This window comes from Bemisia tabaci, chromosome 7, assembly GCF_918797505.1.
Source record: "Bemisia tabaci chromosome 7, PGI_BMITA_v3".
NCBI classification, from domain to species: domain Eukaryota; kingdom Metazoa; phylum Arthropoda; class Insecta; order Hemiptera; family Aleyrodidae; genus Bemisia; species Bemisia tabaci.
In genome coordinates, this window is record NC_092799.1 from 50,593,058 (window position 1) to 50,612,893 (window position 19,836).

The 19,836-nt window shown below is 38.8% G+C and overlaps 1 protein-coding gene across 1 annotated transcript in view; it reads right to left on the minus strand.

Annotated features, from left to right (window-relative positions):
• Positions 1 to 19,836, minus strand: part of LOC109030049 (probable G-protein coupled receptor 139) — a 29,427-nt gene that overhangs the window by 1,927 nt on the left and 7,664 nt on the right. Inside the window, exon 4 of the mRNA XM_072302478.1 lies at positions 3,146 to 17,362. Coding sequence (XP_072158579.1) covers positions 16,991 to 17,362 — 372 coding nt within the window. The 3' untranslated portion in view covers positions 3,146 to 16,990. The remainder of the gene's footprint in view (positions 1 to 3,145; positions 17,363 to 19,836) is intronic.

Consider the following 19,836-nt stretch of genomic DNA (forward strand, 5'->3'; position numbering starts at 1 on the left):
GAAACCCTGTGCTTTATTATTTCATTCATATTGTCCACATGTGATTTATAGCAAAGGAATATCCGTTTCTCTCAGGTAACTTATCAAAAAGTACAAACCATACCCTCACTTAAAAGCATCTTCTTTCAAAGCCCTTTGGTTAAGATTGTGATTCATCAAGTTGTCAGCTGGTTTTCACAAACACAAGTTCTATCGAGTCAACATTGAACATTAAACCTGTACCTATGAAGCAAATTTGTGACTTTAGAGATCAGGTTTTTCTTCATTTTCCAGTCTCTGAACATGATTTAATAGAAGTTTTCTACTTGGCCTCTGAAAGCACAAGCATAGGCCACGTTAAGCGATTCGTATCTCTCATGACTATCAATCTTATTCTACCTAATAACCGTTTTAGAGCTCACTGAGTGTATGTTGAGACAAAAGTCTAGTATTTTCTTGTCACTGCTCACCAATGGTGCTGTCGGAAAGCATGTATCAACCTGTTATATTGCTGCTGACTTGGAGCTGATCAGATAATGACATTTGTCTCAACATGCGATGAGGAAGCTCTAACAGCGATGCGCAACTGATTGCCTAATCTAGAGGACTTTGCTATCATGATGCTTTTCTTTGGGTTGGTATGTCAAGTGCTCATAATTCTTTGAAATTAAAATGTGTGCGGTCTCCTGGCCCTCAGGTATTTACCTAAGTTAATCCTGAACCAAAGGAATCTCTACTGAGACATAATATTCACTTATCTCGGCACACTGCAGCACATGGGCAGTTCGAATGCTATTCTCATCAAAGTGTCAGACTCAAGAGTTTCCAAGATGGCCATTGCCCAGCATTTAAGAGAGCAACCTACCTCATCAGTTTGTGTATCTAGTGGCTGTCTCATTCAAAGATCATGGTTCTCCGCTGATTTGATATTCAACAATTTGCGGAGACCATGGATTGATTGTCCACAGCTGTCAATTTCATCGCAACTCATCAGCCTCTGAATTCACTCATCCACGTACCCTCTCATCCTTCAAATCTTCTACCATATAGTGCAGAGAGTTTGATTTTCTGTAAGTATTCATGACATCATGTTCTATAACTTCCATTCCTTCAGCACACAGTATTTTTCTTTTAGGTTCGGCTATTAACTTTGACCTGAAATGCCCATTTTGTTTTGACTACATGCTTAGCTAAAACTACTTCGTCACCAAGTGTCCACATTTGTAGTGAAGTGGTGAAGCTGCTCATAAATTAACTGATTTGATTCTCTCTTCTCAGAAACATTGGAATTCTTCACTCAAATATTGCTTCATTTTTGTTGATGGGACAAACTTGATCTTTTCTCAGCGATTCATTTCTCCTTTAGTTCTTATGATGATTTTTTGGGGGGAAGGAGGGAGAGGCCAAGGTGCAAAAAGTTAGAGTGAGCATGTTCATGTGTTTTCTCGTGTCCTTTTGTATGTTTCAATTATGCTCTCACTATTTTAGCAATACCTGACACCCATGGCGTCACTAGGAATCGCCCTGATAAATTCTATTTTTCTAAGGAATTCATTGCTTGGGAGGCCTAACCAGTGGAAATTATTTGTATGTTTCTCTGAGACTCGGCGCTCAGTTGTTAGAAATCTGAGGCCCCAAAATCATTATTCTGCCTCACTTTACTGAAGAGGTAAATGAGGCCATTTTTAATCCAATCTGTCAATTTTTATGTTGATTTTCTAGGGAGTTACCTACAGGAGTGTTAGCAAAGAATGGGGGAATAATGAGTTGCTCGAACATTTTTCTCCCTGAAAAACTGCAAATTCAGTGTCAGGTTCTTCAGGTTTTTTTTGGAGGAGTAGGAGGGGGGCAGGGGACGAATATGAATTCAGGATGAAAGTTATTTCTTTATTTCGTGGAAAACCCATGTTTAAATTAAAGTAAATTAGGTTAAAAACCAAGATAGACTTTTGCAAGTTATTATTTTTGATTAAAAACAATACCTTAGGGAACCAAATGTTTTTTCACCGAAACAAACGATGTAATGTCTTTGATGACAAAAAACGGGAATAACTTTTAAAACCATCATAAAAATATTTTATTGAACATCAACTCCACGTCAAATGAAACCCATTAATGCCCTTGGAATTTTATTAGGATCACTATTTGATGAGGACTTTGAATTTGAAAGTAGCTTCGTAAAGTGCATGACCAAAATCCCAAGTGCACAGATTGCCATAAGTAGCAATTTCATTGTAACAAGATTGCAAGATTGCAAGTTTGCAATTGAGTGTTGTGTATGTTGCCTACCTCCTATTTGAAGGGGTCCCGTTCACTGAAACTTGTTGCAATTTTTCAATGCATTGCATATTGCCTATCTTCCTGACACATGGAACTCATTTTGTTGATTGTTTAAAATCAGCATAAATCGACTAAATGATGTAAAACTGTTGCAATTTAATGGCAAAAAAATTACAATTGTATTGAAATCAAACTGCAATTTAATTTCAATATTTTCGTTGCACTGTGCTACTTGGGATGCGTAGTACCCGTGGCGCTGTACTTTTCAGTAGCTCTTTCTGAGGTTCACTTTCTTTGATGAAGCTTTGAGGGAAAGGAGGGAATGCTCTTCGCACGGGGGTGGATTTAAGGGTTTTTTTTACTCTGAAAAATTAACCCTCTATGACAATATAAAATGTTGAAATTCAATGTCCGTGACCCCCAAAAATCGCCCTTCAACTACCGTTCCAAAACACCGAAGTCGTAAGGTAGTTGCAACTGAGAAGGAGAAGTTCTAGAGGCAAAACAGTATACTTTTTTCTTTGAAGGGAAAAATAGCATACATATCTATAGTAAACAAGGGAAAGTGGGTAAAATTAAATTTTAGCAATGAAATTCATAAAAAAATTCACTTCATTCAAATTCACTTTCATAACAAAACAAATCACTTTCAACCAAGTTTCCTCAGAACTCCCTTGAGGGACCTCAGTACCTCACTCACGAAAATCTCGAGATTGACTCAACGAAATTCACTTGAGGAAATTTGGAGGTGACTCGAAGCGCGTTTCGAGTCGAGGAAATTTCGAGTCGCGTCTTAAAATACCGTCAATTCTCGAGGACACTCGAAAAGCGTACTCAAGGAAATCTCGAGTCGAGGAAGTTTCGAGTAACGTCTTAAAATTCCGGCCTAAGTAGCTGCTTTGACTCATATTCACATACTCATGTTTGCTTGCTCATATTTTCTAGATTTAGATTTCTAGAATTGTGTAGATCTATATACCCTAGTAGCAAAAAGATCAAATTAGCTTCTGCAGAGAGGAAAACGGCACACTGGACTGTGAACGCCCTAACATATGGAACTTACGTAGTGAGTGGTTACACTGTTTTGCTTGGTACTTAGAATGAATAAATACAGTAAACAGATAGAAGCTTCGAAATCAAAGACTTGACAAGTTGATGTGCCTAGTGGTTGTAGCACTATTTTTTGTAATTAGACCCAACGTCTATAAAATTGCAAAACTTGTTACAGGAAAACCAATGGGAAATATGTGCCTAGAGGAATAACCTTGTAGGGCTTTTATATTAATTGGGCTCCTAATATTTAGAGAAAAGAATAGTTTCCTCATGCAGATCATTGGGGGCACTGTTATTGATGACCAGAGTTTGTAATTCTAACATAGTGCAAAAACTAGCTACACTAGATATTATCGTCACTTGGCTACACTTTAAAATTATTTTGCTTCTGCAACAGAAGCATTTCAGAACTGGTGTTGTAATCCATTCTATCATACAAGGTTGCTTAACATTTATAATTTTCCCTTCATTTTTTTGTAATGATGAACATGGTGGTAACTTTCATCCCAAACGTGGACGATGGACGACACATGCCCCCTGACTAAAATGCTTTTTCATCGACACAACATCGATTGTGTCCCACTCTTTAGCTAATTCTGTCTTCACTTTTTCGAGACTCACGGTACATTTTATTACGAGACAAAGTAAAAATTTTAGTTGTGTTCCTAATATCATTCAAGACTGGCGAAGAATCGGACAGATCAAATACATTTTTTGCAACAGCTTGATAAATACTCCTCAGGCTGTTCCTCCAAACACTAGTTAAGGATAAATTTAAGACCTTTGAAGTTTCTGACAAGTCACTACCCCCTCTTGATGATTGTTTCAGAGAAAAACCTAAAATTATACGGTATTGTAATTATAAGAAAGAAATTGATCCTCAGGAATACTGCCGAGAACAATTGCTGTTATTTCTTCCTTGGCGTAATGAAACTAGTGAAGTATTAAATATTAACATGGAAGAAAAATTTTATAAACCAGAAAATTATCAAATGATACTTCAAAATCAACTCCGTTACAATTTTGATTTTGGCCGAAAAAACGCCTATGCCGACACTGTCTTAGAATCTCATAACATTCTTTGCCTCTCAGATAATGAAGAAGATGTAGATGATAATGATTCAGAGAGTAGTGAAATCATGGATTTGTTAGATCAATTCAAAAATTTTGAACAACCTCAATTAGAACAGTCAAATGTAAACATCACTAATAGCTATTCATTACCCAAAATTGAATATTTACCCGATATATCTAACGTAATTAATTCTTTAAATGAAGAGCAAAAAATGTTTGTCTTACAAACTTTTGACAATTTTTTAAATTTCCCAGAAGAACCGTTTCATTATTTTTTATCAGGCTGTGCAGGTACTGGAAAAAGTCATACTGTTCATGCTGTAATTTTCATAACAGAACATGTTTTTACCAGTCATCAACAAAGTGTTTTTAAAAGTCAGGCCGAGTTTCCCAGTGTTTTAGTTATGGCTCCCACTGGTAAGGCAGCTTTTATTATAAAGGGCAATACAATTCATCGATGTTTATCTATTCCAAAGACAAATAGCACAACAATACCAGCTATATCCTCTCAAACTGTAAGTTCCATAAGACTAGCAATGCAAAATGTTAAATTAGTGTTAATAGATGAAATTAGTATGTTAGGCCAAAGGCTTTTTACCCTTATGAATAATCGATTGCAAAAAATATTCGGGATTCCAAATTTTTTTGCCAACAAATCTGTATTAGTAGTCGGCGATTTGCGCCAACTCCCGCCTGTAATGGACTCACCCGTGTTTGCCTGTAAAGCCAGTAGACTGGAATATTTAAGTGTAATGCTAAACTGGAAAAATTTTAAATTTTATGAGTTAAAAACGGTAATGCGTCAAAAAGACGATTTACCCTTCATTGATGCTCTATGTAATTTTGCCGAGGGTAACCTTACTCTTAACGACTTAAAATTGTTAAATTCTCGAAATTTTGAGAATAAATCAAATGAAATTCCTGAAGATTGTTGTCACCTTTTTTATACAAATAAAGATGTAGATGATTGCAACGAAACCGTTCTAAATAATAAAGAAGGAAAAAGTTCAATTAGTCTAGCGGAAGATACGTTTTCAGATATAATGTCCGAGTGTCAAAAAAAAGTTTTGTGTCAAAAATTGATGAAGCAATCTTATAAAGATTGTAATGGATTGAAAAGTAAATTAATATTAAAAGAGACAGGGCGTTATATGTTAAGCTCTAATTTAGATGTAAATGATGGTTTAGCCAATGGTACCATGGCCGCATTGATTGATTTTAAAGAAAATAAAAATGTAGTAGATATTTGCTTTCTTAAATTTGATGAAGATAGGGTAGGAAAACTCCTAGCCCAAAAATTTAAGCCTGTCCTTTCTAATAAATTAAGTCATACGGTTCCCATATTCAAAATAAAATCTAAAATTAATGTCAAGTCATCTTCCTCATCTTGTGTGAGATGTCAATTTCCAATAGTGCCAGCAGAAGCAATGACTGTCCATTCATCTCAAGGATCTACCTTTCGCAATGTCTGTTTAAATCTTAAGGAAAAACAAAAATATAGTACTCAACTTTTATATGTAGCCCTAAGTAGAGTATCTTCACTACAAAATTTGTTTTTTGTAGGAGAATTAAGTTTGTCTGATAGCGTAAAAAATATGGAACTTCAGAATGAATTGAATCGATTAAGAAATGAAGCATCTTTAAAATTACCTTTGTACCATGGCTATTTAACCAACCATTTTACTATTTATTATCATAATGTAATAAGTTTATTGTCTAAGAGAAAAAACATCATAAATGATCCCCTATATGAAAATCATGACTTAATAATTATTGGAGAAAGCAATGTTAAAGATGGGCAAGAAGTTTCTCTCCCTGGAATGAAGAAATCTTTTCGATTAAAATGTAGTGAACAAGTGAATTTTGACTCGGTTATTTGTTTTTCTAAAGTTGACTTTACCATTTTGGCGACCCGATGTTCAGAACGTAATGGCAAAAAAATATGTTTAGTGTTGATTTTTGTTCAGGGAATTTATTTAATAACGGGTTATATTTCTCCTAAGTATCGTTTGTGTTTAATTAAGTTTAATTTCCAAAAATTATTTCCTCTTATACCCAAAAACAGTCAACTAGTTGTAATTGGTGATTTTAATTTAAACCTCAAAGATAGTGCAAAAAAGTCTGTTTTAGATTCTCTTTTTCAACCCTTTTCTCTACAATCTGTATTACCGGTCGGTATGAACACAACAATCCATGGTTCTCATTTGGACACAATTTATACAAACTTATCATCACTTCATGCAAACCGTTTTACCTCCTATTACTCTGATCACTTTCCCATTTACATTCAGATTCCTATTTCTTAATACTTTTTTTTAAATTAATCAGTAATCCTGCTTCCTTATCTTTAAGACATTTATTTTTTTCGACTTGTCGCACTGTGCTTAATTTAACAATGTTTTTGAAATAGAAGAAGTTGTTTTGTAGCTTCTTTCTAATTTGCTGTAACTTCTTTTGTCTTCCATAATTGAAAAGGAAAGAACAAAAACACACCAAGTCGGTAACTCTAAACTAAGGTATTTACATCAAAGACAGTCAATTTTTAAAGAAGTAGTTAAACCTAGTTCATCTGTGGTACTTGAATGTTTAAAGTGTTTTTAAGTACTTGTCCGCCAGTTCCAAAATTCCTTTTTTTAAATCAATTCTTCACACACTGTGCAGTTTTGCATGCATTTTGATTATTTCATTTTTCTGAGTCTGCGCTTTTTGATTTTGGTGAATCAATTAATTATGCATTTTTTGTTTGGAGTAGAATAATCATGAATTTATACTGATCATTTAAAATTTAGTTTTTTTAACCAATATATCTCTTCACTTATGTATTTAGAAGAAACTAAAATATGTTCAAGGAACGTAGACCACTGGTAATATGCAAACTCATAGTATGCTACTTTCTATTTATTAACATAATGATGCCTGTTTTATTAGTGATATTTTTTGTTGGTTTTTTGGAGCTCTTTTGATGCAGTCCCTTTCAACAATTAAAACCACGTTACAGTTCTATGAATAAAAATCTGTATATTTTAATTTTTTACTCTTCCTAAGGAAAAGACAAAAGTAAACTTGATCCTGTAGACTCGCTTTTGATGTGAAAGCCATGTCTTATTAATTATTGTCATCATTTATTTTTTTCACTCATCAGTATTTTTTGTGTTATGTTCGTCCCTTTTGGATTTCACATAGTTCAAGAAAGTTTCATTATTTTATTTTCAAACATAGTATTTTGTTAAAAATATAAATATGTTTAAGTTTGTATCTTTTATGAGAAGGGTGTAAGGATATGAGTAAGACCGCTATCCATTTCAAGAGTTATTTTATGTAATTTATCCATTGAAATCCCTTTGTTTTGTTGATGTTGATGAAAAATTGACAAAAAAGATTTGATGATTAGAAAATTAATTATAAGTTTCTCTGTTACAGGATCAACATGAAACTTCAAAATGAATCAGTGGACAAATTTTGCTTCCAAGTAACAGGAAAAGTAGCTCTAACCAAAGAATGGGATGCAGAGACAAATTCGCTTTGGCTTGGAATAGCGGGCCATGAATTTATTTGTCCCAGAATATCAAAAATTCATTATAAAAAACAAAAATTAGAATACCCGTACGGATATTTAGTCGTAAACATAGATGATATGGCATATAGAGTAATTTGCGAAGCAAACAGCTGCTATCACAAATATATATCAGGAGAATTAGAAAAAAAACTGAAAAAGGTTCCAGTTGAATTCGAAGAGGAGATTGTAAGACTGGCTGCAGAGTTAGAAATGTAAGCATGATGTCTTTACGTTTATAGCACAGCATGTTTTTGAAGAAAAAAAGAAGAAGAGAGGTGAATATTTTTTAAAAAAATAGAAGAATGTCAGGTCAACCATGTCTCCATTACCAAGTGCCTTCCTTACGTACATATATGTTGTGTTATCATATATGTTATCATAATACAAATGAAGTCTATTAAAAATATGTCTCCTTAATTTCCTGGTCCTATAAATTTAAAAATTTCAGAGCAGAAATTTCAATATTGCAGAGCAGAGACAAATATGCCCCCATAAACGGACGAACTAATTGTCCAGCACTGGAAGCTACATGATAAAGCTATCAGAAGAAAAGCGAGATAAGTTTCCTCATGCAGATCATTAGGGGCACTGTTTTTGATGGCCAGAGTTTGTTATTCTAATATAGTGCAAAAACTAGCTACACTAGATATTATCATCACTTGGCTACAATTTAAAATTATTTTGCCCCTGCGACGGAAGCATTTCAGAACTGGTGTAAATTTTTTTTGGAAGAGAAAAAAATCCCATCCAAGGAAAACCCAAGAATTTGTTCATTGAAACCATAAATGTTGTTTGTCTCAGTCTGACTATATCACTAAAACTGTATGCAAGACATTTAACGATTGTATTTATCTAGCGATTTTTGCTGCCCTCAGCGAAGTTGTCTGAGACACTGAGTGCTTTCGCCTCTTTCTCAACAAAATTTTGTCGTACTCACTATGTCTGTTACAAAGGAAGATGCTGTTGATACAGTGTCGAAACCACCTCCCAAGGTGTTCCGTGGCGGCCGGTCAGGCCGTGGCGGCAGAGGCGCCCGAAATCGTCGTCAAGACGAATATAGGGTTAAGGTTAATGAGGCTTTCCTCAAGGGTCCGAATGCTACCCGTGGTCGGGTTGGCATGGAGAAGAAGTGGCAGGTTCATGATCTCCCCGAGATCAAGATCGATAACCCTGTTGTTAGTAAGGTTCCCGAGTGGTTATCTGTAAGCACTCGTGGCGTTGGTGCCATTGTAGCCTGTTGCTACAATAGACTGCTCTCTGAGCAGCCTGCAAAGTGCCGAATATATGTTCAATATTTCAAGCATATCGTGCATGTCTTGCACAAATGAGTGTTCGTCTTGCTCGTCAGCAAGATGGTGCTCCTTGCACTAACGCCGTCAAGCCCGTGGATTTCCACGATGCTCATATCGATGTTGCTCTTCAGGATAAGATTTCATCTTATTCGCAGACCTTCGCCCCTCTGTTGTCCCTTTCAACAGGCATAGGTTGGTTTGAGCACCAGCAGAAGTTTTATCAAACTTATGTTGGAGATGGTTTCCCGGATGGACACCTTTCGTTTTCATCCGCCTTTGTGTTTCAATCTCTTTTTTATACAATTTTTCAGCTTGCTTGTTAGACTTGTTTCGGGAGGAAGCCTCCGATTTTGAGTCGCTGCAAGACGGGACTCTCTTCACTCCAGAGCGCCGCAAAAATTGGGAACTCCATGACAAGGCGACTAGGAAGAAACAGCGTGCATTTGCAAGAGGCACATGTAGCCTCCTGGAATTTCTGAACGTTATGTCCCACAGGGTGCCACACCACTGTCGAGCCGAAACAAACATGCCGCACTTGACAGATGAGTTAATCGTCCAGCTGGATCTGCCAGAGCAAGATAGCTCATGAGTGCCGCAAAAATTGGGAACTCCATGACAAGGCGACTAGGAAGAAACAGCGTGCATTTGCAAGAGGCACATGTAGCCTCCTGGAATTTCTGAACGTTATGTCCCACAGGGTGCCACACCACTGTCGAGCCGAAACAAACATGCCGCACTTGACAGATGAGTTAATCGTCCAGCTCGATCTGCCAGAGCAAGATAGCTCATGAGTGCCGCAAAAATTGGGAACTCCATGACAAGGCGACTAGGAAGAAACAGCGTGCATTTGCAAGAGGCACATGTAGCCTCCTGGAATTTCTGAACGTTATGTCCCACAGGGTGCCACACCACTGTCGAGCCGAAACAAACATGCCGCACTTGACAGATGAGTTAATCGTCCAGCTCGATCTGCCAGAGCAAGATAGTTCATGAGTGCCGCAAAAATTGGGAACTCCATGACAAGGCGACTAGGAAGAAACAGCGTGCATTTGCAAGAGGCACATGTAGCCTCCTGGAATTTCTGAACGTTATGTCCCACAGGGTGCCACACCACTGTCGAGCCGAAACAAACATGCCGCACTTGACAGATGAGTTAATCGTCCAGCTGGATCTGCCAGAGCAAGATAGCTCATGAGTGCCGCAAAAATTGGGAACTCCATGACAAGGCGACTAGGAAGAAACAGCGTGCATTTGCAAGAGGCACATGTAGCCTCCTGGAATTTCTGAACGTTATGTCCCACAGGGTGCCACACCACTGTCGAGCCGAAACAAACATGCCGCACTTGACAGATGAGTTAATCGTCCAGCTGGATCTGCCAGAGCAAGATAGCTCATGAGTGCCGCAAAAATTGGGAACTCCATGACAAGGCGACTAGGAAGAAACAGCGTGCATTTGCAAGAGGCACATGTAGCCTCCTGGAATTTCTGAACGTTATGTCCCACAGGGTGCCACACCACTGTCGAGCCGAAACAAACATGCCGCACTTGACAGATGAGTTAATCGTCCAGCTCGATCTGCCAGAGCAAGATAGCTCATGAGTGCCGCAAAAATTGGGAACTCCATGACAAGGCGACTAGGAAGAAACAGCGTGCATTTGCAAGAGGCACATGTAGCCTCCTGGAATTTCTGAACGTTATGTCCCACAGGGTGCCACACCACTGTCGAGCCGAAACAAACATGCCGCACTTGACAGATGAGTTAATCGTCCAGCTCGATCTGCCAGAGCAAGATAGCTCATGAGTGCCGCAAAAATTGGGAACTCCATGACAAGGCGACTAGGAAGAAACAGCGTGCATTTGCAAGAGGCACATGTAGCCTCCTGGAATTTCTGAACGTTATGTCCCACAGGGTGCCACACCACTGTCGAGCCGAAACAAACATACCGCACTTAACGGATGAGTTAATCGTCATGTTATCATTAAGGAACAATTCAAGTTCCGTGCAAAACATAGCACGATCGAATAGTTACACAGAGTAACTTCCTTCATAATGAAAGCATTGGAGAGGGGGCATTTCTGTGGGGTGTTCCTGGATTTCACCCAGGCTTTTGATAGAGTAATGCATATTTCATGTCATAAAAGTTTGAAAACGCAAGTTTTAATCACATTTAATTTTACCCTTGGGTCATCTTATTTCATGCTTGACAACAAAGTACCGAGATATTGAAATTCCATGAACATTGCTTGATTTTATATTGTGAGAGTGGCCCACAGACCCATGTGAGAGTGGCCCAGGGACCTAGCACCCAAGTCGCGGGCGCTGACAAAAACCCATACGTCACGAGATTGGGCATCGGTGGAGCACCGCAGCGAGAGGGCAGAAGGGTAGCATCCCTTTGTCCCTTTCTGCGCATGTGCAGGGCGAGGCTTGACCGGTTCCAAGTCAAGTGGAGGGGGAAGCCAGAGCCTTAGACCCAGGGACCTCACCCGAGCTGGGCCCTGAGATTACTCTCTGGAGGACAGGCGATCGAGCTGGCCGTGGGCCGCTTCTCATCCCTGTGGCTCCAGAGTTTCACCGGATTCTTGGAGAGACTGGCGATCGAGCGGCACTTGTCCGCTCCTCATCCCATCGACCCAGATTCAGACCGTACATAAATTGTGTGCCCTTGTAGCAATAGACATTATATCTCATCGTGATTTTGGTTTCTTCTTTGGTCTTCGCCTCTTCCCGTCTATCCCGTCTGTGTCTGCACTGCCGTTGCGACGAGTGTCAGCTCTGCACTTGCGACGCCCTGTGTCTGCATTGCATTAGCGACGCCATCGTCAGCACAGTAGTCGCGACGCGTATCTGCACTTGCTCTTGCAACAGCTTGCATCTGCACTAGCACTTGCACTAGCACTAGCAGCTCTACCCCCCTGAGCAACGCTATCTCACAATATCACACACTTTATCTAATATTTGCCATTAATTTCAGAGAATTTTCTGAAGTCTAAAAGATGCAACTACCACCTTTTTGCGTTTACCATTTTAGTTGTTTAGTACACTTATTTAACTTTAATTTCTTATTGTATTTTCCCAGATACAAAAGACAAACTGTTAGAACAAATGGAAAAAAAGAGAGTTGGACAACAGTCAGCAAAGCAAAAGGAGGCGAGTGAAAGCGGTCGAATTTTGAAAGCCAAGTCGAAATCTTCAAAGAAAACCAACACTGAAGCCAAACCTAAGGTATCGAAAATTTAATTTCTCGAGATCTCGTTGATAAATGTGCTAAAGAAATTGAAATACACTGGAACGTTATCTCAAGACTTATTGAAATAACTTTATTTTTAGCTAGACAAGGTCTTGCTTTCAGAGGGAAATTTGAGGGCGCATATTCCTTAGACCAAGGAAGGAGCCACGAGAATTTTTTAGAGTGGGTTTTGTTACTTGTGAAGTATGACCCAATATTGAAAGAGCATGTTAGAAATAGCACTGAATCAAGTACGGGATGAAGGATAAATTCGATCAAAAACAGGTTACCAAGGCCAGACTATGGGAAAAAGCCAAGGACAAAAGTCAAAAGAAAAAACTCAAAGTAAAAAAGAAGAGAGGGCGAGGGTCTTTGGTCACTTTCCTTTCCAAAGCTTTCCTCCACAAGCTTATTAAGATTATTGGGTCACACGTCCAAAGTAAAATTTCGAAAGATCTGAAAGATGCAAAAGAATTCAGTGTAATGCTAGATAGCACCCAAGATATCGCTGTAATTAATGAAGCAAGTAGCGATTTGTGTAAGATACGTTAAAGATGACACTGCTTGTGAAAGGTTTCTAGATCTAGTCGTCACTCATGACACAATGGGTCAAGCTTTTTTTGATCAGCTCAAAAGAGAATGTAACCAATTTGGGCTTTCCTTCATAGATGTTGTGGGTTGCTCCTTTGATGGCGCCAGCAACATGAAGGGACAATACAATGGTCTTTAAGCAAAGTTACAAGAAGTGAACCCCTTAATAGTTTATGTGCATTGTATGGCACATGTTTAAATCTTGTGATTTCAGACTGTACGGAGAAAAATATGCTTGCACTAATCCTATTTGGACCTGTACAAGAGTCTGCAGTCTTTCTATCTAGCTCCCATAAAAAGATGGATTTGTGGAGAGAGGAAACAGGCAAGTGCCATGAAGAGCACGAGAAGCTATCAACTCAGGATAGTTGTTTTGAATATAGAGTTTTTTTTTGGTAATGGAAAGGAAAGAAAAGAAAGTTTGTTCTTTTAGAAAAAAGGGAAATATTTTTATGTGTTTTATTTGTGTTTTATTATGTGTTTTATTTGTGTTTTATTATAAGTTCTAATATGTATGTGTATTCATTATATGTAGATGTTCGAGAGATGAGCGGAGAAGAAGCGCTTGAGTTGGAGAACTGGAATGGGCTACAGTTAGAGAATACGCCCAGTTGCCAAATAGGGAGGGTCTTCGACAGCTAGATGGGTCAACATTACAGTGGAACCCGACAAAGGAGTCTAGTGGACGCTAGATGGAGTAGTTGTACTGTCCAACAATCCACACACCCAAGAGTGCAACTGGAACGTCTTGTATGCTGGGCCAGGGTCAGTAATAGACTATCAGAAACAGGACCTGGTCATCCAAAAGAAAATGTCAGCCTTCACTCTGAAAGAACACTTACAGCTATGTGGGCTCGAAGTGCAAAAGACTACAGACCCTCTGATTTACATACGCAACACAACAGGCCTTGCCATACCCAGTGCAACAGGCTCCTTCCAAGGGTCCATAAACACCCTCCTCAGAGCGGGTCTTGCGGGACAGGAGTTCTTCACAAAGCAAGCACTCCGCTCAACAACGCAAACTATTTTGCAGAACCAATGTTTACTTGAACAAATGGTTCGCACTTCCATAGTACAAACCGCGAGAAAACACCTAGAGCTTGCAACTCTGGTCATCACAGGAGCTCCAGGGTGGATGCGACCCAAACGTTGCAGGACGAGGAACTGGACATGAAGGAGGAGAAGAAGAAAGTATCGGAAAAAAAACGGGCCGAACAGACAAAACGGAAAGTGGCGAATCATCCGTTGGCTCAACTTCTGAAAGAGCTGATCACGTTCGCGGACGAGGGGCTCGCTCCCCTGCCGAGAGTTATCGACGAGTTTCGTCGGATGATGCTACACCCGATGTTCTATTCAGATCTTGCCGATCCGGTTCAGAAGGATCTGTTGAAAATCATGAGAGCGTGGGAGTTACGGATGAAGAATCTGAAAAAGCAAGGCATCTCGCTACGCTCATGTGGGTGGACGGATTTAGAGACATTGATGGAAAAAGAGCCCTTTTGCACGACGTTTACTCAAATTGTGTTGGACGAGGCGGTGAAGAATTATGTCTGCGACTCTTAGCTCGGCTTAGAACGGGAACATACATCGTCGGAGCCCACGGAAACCATATCCACGTCTGTCACACGTGCGACTACCTCAACTCGACGTGCAGATGTTACATCACAAAAGTCATCCGCAGCCGGTTCGGAAGGTGGGTGGCTCGAACAAGCGTTAGCACTAGAAACATCACTTACCAGAGATGGCGTAATATCGCAATATATCTCTCATCAGGAACGAGGTACATCATTAAGGTTAACCACTCTGGGGGAGATTGGGTACGAGGTCGTGAAGATCGAGCTGTACCCCTTCGCCGAAGTGGTCAACGAGGATCGCCTGAACTGGTGGCGCAACGCGAGGACGAGGGCGCTCGTACACTTCAACTCACCGCTGGATCCGGACTTGCAGACAATCAAGCGCATATTGGATCGGAAGGCGAAAGAAATAGAAAGAAGGGGAAAGAAAGAAGGGGTGGGATGGTGGGCAATATAACCTAACCTAACCTAACCCAACCTAACCTAACCCAACCTAACATATCGTATCATAATCAAACCTAACCTAAGTATTCTCGTCTGACCTAACCTGTCCGGCCGGCCATGGGGTGCGTCTAAAAGCCTGCCAAGAGTTTAGTACATCCATTGTAGAGCAAGCAGTTTGTTATGCAAATATCCCCGTCAGATTAGAGAACACCACAGAACTAATCTTCATGGACGCCCTCACGAGGACGATATTACCATCGAGCTATGAAATCCCGTGCTCAGACCCAACCTTACCGCTGATAAAAATTAGATCAACCTATTACACACTTTCCCCACATTTCTCTCCAATGCCAGGACTACCCCCCTTGCAGAGCCCATTGTTGGGAGTTGATAAAGGCTGGCTGAAGCCAGCAGAACGTTTATACACGGATGAAATTGTGTTGTCACTCAACAGACCGGTAGACCACATGTCCCGGAGATCGGAAGTGGAGCGCCAATTGATTAAGATTGGAGATGGTTCATTTAGTGTTGTTCAAGACTCGATTGGAGTACTGTGCCTCCAGCACCTGAAACTTTCAGCCTCCGAGCCCGGAAGGGACGTAATGTCTATATAGCCTGTAATTTTTTTTCCAGTGTGGGTACCTACATGTCATTTGTTCCGAATGACCCTCGTATGTATAACTACACGTTTAAAGTATTCTCTAATCTTTTATTTTTCAGACAGCTAAAGGCAGCAAGCGACGTGGCTCTAACCACGGACTTGTGGACATCATCAAATGGCAACCAGTTCATAGGTCTCACTGGTCATTTTATTGATGAAAATCTCTACCAACAAAGCTGCTGTTTGGCTTGCTTACCATTATTTTAATGCGTCACATACAGCCGATTTGCTTCGCGACGCTCTCGAGGAAGTTCTGGAGTCCTGGGAACTACAGAAGTCGAAATGTATACGTGTTTTGCAACGGACAGTGGGGCTAATATCAAGAAAACGATCGATTTGCTAGGGATCAGACAAATCAGCTGCTTTGATCATACGATCCAACTCGACGTTGAAATCGTTCTGAATTCACCCACCATCGAAGAAGGCATCGCGAAATGCAAAAAAATATAAAAGAATTGGAAAGAATATAAAAAATTGGAAAAGCTACTGGCGAAATCTAAATTGATCATTGTTTATGATCTTCCCAGTAAAAAGAAACTATACTGGATGCAGTAAAATCTCCTCTTTATATATTTTGAAACCCTGAAAAATTAATTCTTACTCTAAAAGTCCTTCAATCATAGTTCTACCGTCAGATAATCATAACTTTTGAAAAAAATCTATAGTCCAATAAAAGCAGCTACTTAGTAGTCAGGGGTAGTGTTAGTTGCAGGTAGCATTCTTCACCCTCATGAAAACCTTGGGGGTTTTCAATGACTTATAAAGGATTTTTCAACATTTCGTAACTACTGTATATGTTTGCACTGTTATCAAAATATCCTGAGTATTCCAATTATTTTGATGATTGAGTTTCAGACCAAAACTTACAGAAAATGTAGCAAATCAAAGGTATTAAATTTCTTTTATGATGAACACTATGTACAATCTAGGCAACACCTGAAAGCAATGAAACGTTTTTAATTTTCATTGTTCAGTTGGTAGCCATAATACTTTCAAAATACAAAAGAAACAGTATCACGTGATAAATAACTTTCACAGACTGTGCTGTTTCCTAAAAAGGCTATTTTCCATACATTGTTTGAAATCAGCACTGCAAATCGCTATGCTTTGATCGTAGCAAGTTGCGAGATTACTCTCCAGAAACTCTCGGAATTATTGCGCCATACAGATTATTTCCTTGGCAGTGGAGTTTTCCAGCTGAGATGAGATCTTTGTTATGATCCATGCGCACATGGATTCAAATCAAACAGCCACTCTTACGAGCAGGTTGAATGATTGTGCCGAGTTGAGTTGCGAAAACTGGCTAACGAGGAAAAAGTACGAGACTTCTTCGTTTTTGCTAAACACGGCACCAGTGTCATCATAAGAGTCCTCCTATATTTGTCACTCATGATGCAGTAGAGAATGAAATTGCTCGCGGAGTTAACACAGACGAGAAAATTAAAAATGTTACCTAGACCTAACTCTATGTTGAAAGCATTGGAGTTCGGCTTGTTGCGCACAAAAATCTGGTAGATGAGAAGAATGGCTGTCGGCGCTTGGCAGATGATGAACAAACTCACCACCATCACTAAGGTTAATGTTATCTTGTTTTCTTGATTTTGACGATAGTTGCTGTGTCCTCGATCCTGAAATCATCAAAAAAAAATTTGATAACTACGGAAATATGATCACTTTCCTTTCCTCATTCGAATGAAATGCAAAATGATGTCAGGTTCAGCTTAAACATTTTAAGAGTAAATTCTGTGGGTTAAAATGAGACTTTTTCAAACCATAACATTATTTTCTAAAATGCTTCCAAGCAGAAGCTTCCCCTTTGTCCAAGATCTAGAGAGTTTTTTCTAGAATAAATTAGGGGACTGATGAGGGTAATGAATGCAGAAAAAGCAGAATTCATTGATGATTTTAAGAGGGTATATGTAACCTATAGATCGTAAAAAATTGGTGGTAGTAAACTTTTCAAGGAAGTACATAAATCAGATTGTCATATCAATTATTCACAAATGGACGGAGTTAAACAGAAAGGAACCAAGCCACATCGGGATCGAACCGAGAAAAAGAGGTTTAATAAAGTTTAGCTCCTGCATAAGACTCAGTGTAAAAGATAAACTTCAAGTTCAATTTCTGCAAAATTTACTCTAACAAAAACTTCAAATTTTTGGCGATCGATAGTAGAGCAGTGGTTGAGTTCAAAACCACTCAAAACTCAATTTTTTCCAAAATGTGGGTTGGTTCCTTTCTGCTTAACTCAGTCCAAATAACAGTTAGTTGAAGTTGATATTTTCAAAACTGTTGGCGATTTTGGCCACTATGTGTTGGAATATGAGGAAAAAGGAGACAAATTACGATCTGCTTACGAACTGGTTTATTCGTCGCCCATCGCTGGGGCGGTTATCAACGCAACTGACAAAAACGATATTGAGGATTGAAGATTCACAAACAGGAAAAGTTACATAATCATTGAGGTCGATGCACGATATAGATTTAGATAAGTCAACATGCCTCCCTGATTTTTAGGAACTGAAAAATCAGATAATTATTTCATTACAAAATATATCAAGTACATCCTACATTAATCGATAATATTTATATACTACTTATATCTACACTACCCTCCCTGGCGCCAGGTTTATACCTACACATATAATATTACAGATCTGCAACATAAATAATAATTGGGGAAGTGGATTCTGAACCATATAAAAAAAATTGCTCAAATCACGAATAAGTAAATAGAAAAGAGAAAATATACTTTTATTTTGACTTGCAAATTTTCCAACAAATGAGTGAGACACTGGCCAGGTGCCTCCCTGATTTGAGGAATTTAACATAATGACAACTTTTCTCTCAATTTTTCAAATTGAAATTTGCCCAGTGGTTTAGTCAAAATGTCCGCCGGGTTTTCCTTACCACTTATTTTCTTGATTTCGATTTCCTTTTTATTTACATAGTCTGTGACAAAATGAAATCGGATATCGATATGTTTTGATCGTTTCGTAAACCGTCCATTTAATGCTATGTCTTTTGCGCCCTTGTTGTCTTCCATAATTTGGACTGGGATCGGAAAAGCAATGTTTAATTCTTTTAAAAGACCCATAAGGGGTAAAACCTCTGTAACTGTTTCAGACAGGGCATAAAATTCAGCATGCGTGCTGGCTAATGAGACTACTTTTTGTTTGGTTGACTTCCATAAAATAGGCGTTTCATTAATGCATAAGAGTGAACCGGTTGTTGATTTTCGATCAATGATATCTGACCCATGGTCGGAGTCCGAAAAGGCTGAAAATACAATTCCTTTCGGATTATATTTATATGTGAGGCTTAAATGACGAGTATCATACACGTAACGTAAGACACGTAACGCATATTTGAAATGAGTCTCTGAACAACAATTTTGAAAGCGGGACAAGTAATTTACACAAAATGAGATATCTGGACGTGAGCCATTTGCAATATATAAGAGAGTTCCGATGATATTTCTGTAGTTTAAAGAAAAATTTGGTAATTCAGAAGGAATCACTTTTAGATTTTCCTCCATAGGAGTCCTGACCGGCTTACTATCTATGACATTAAATTTAATGGCAGACTTTTCAATGAAATTTCTTTGATTAATTGCAAGAGTTTTATTCCGCTTGTTCCTGAAAATTTGTAATCCTAGATAGATTTCGGGCTCTCCTAAATCAGTCATATCAAAATTATCCATCAGTAATTTCTTAACATTTTGGACACTTGTTAAATTTTCACTTAAAATTAACACGTCATCAACAAAGAACAGTACAAGCACCTTGGATTTATTTACCTTTAAATAATAAAGACAGCAGTCGTAATTTGACCTTATGAAAGCATTATTAGTCATAAAAGTGTTAACATGGTCGTACCAGTCTCGTGGCGATTCTCTGAGCCCATATAATGCCTTTTCTAGTTTTAATATTACATTTTGGTTTATTTCTGAACCCTTAGGGGGTTTAATGTATACATTTGATTTTACTTGACTATTCAGAAATGCGGATTTGAAATCTAGCTGATGAAGGTGCCAGTTAAATTGGTTTGCTAAAGATAATAGTAGCTTAACAGTGCTCAATCTTGCAACTGGGGAATAAAG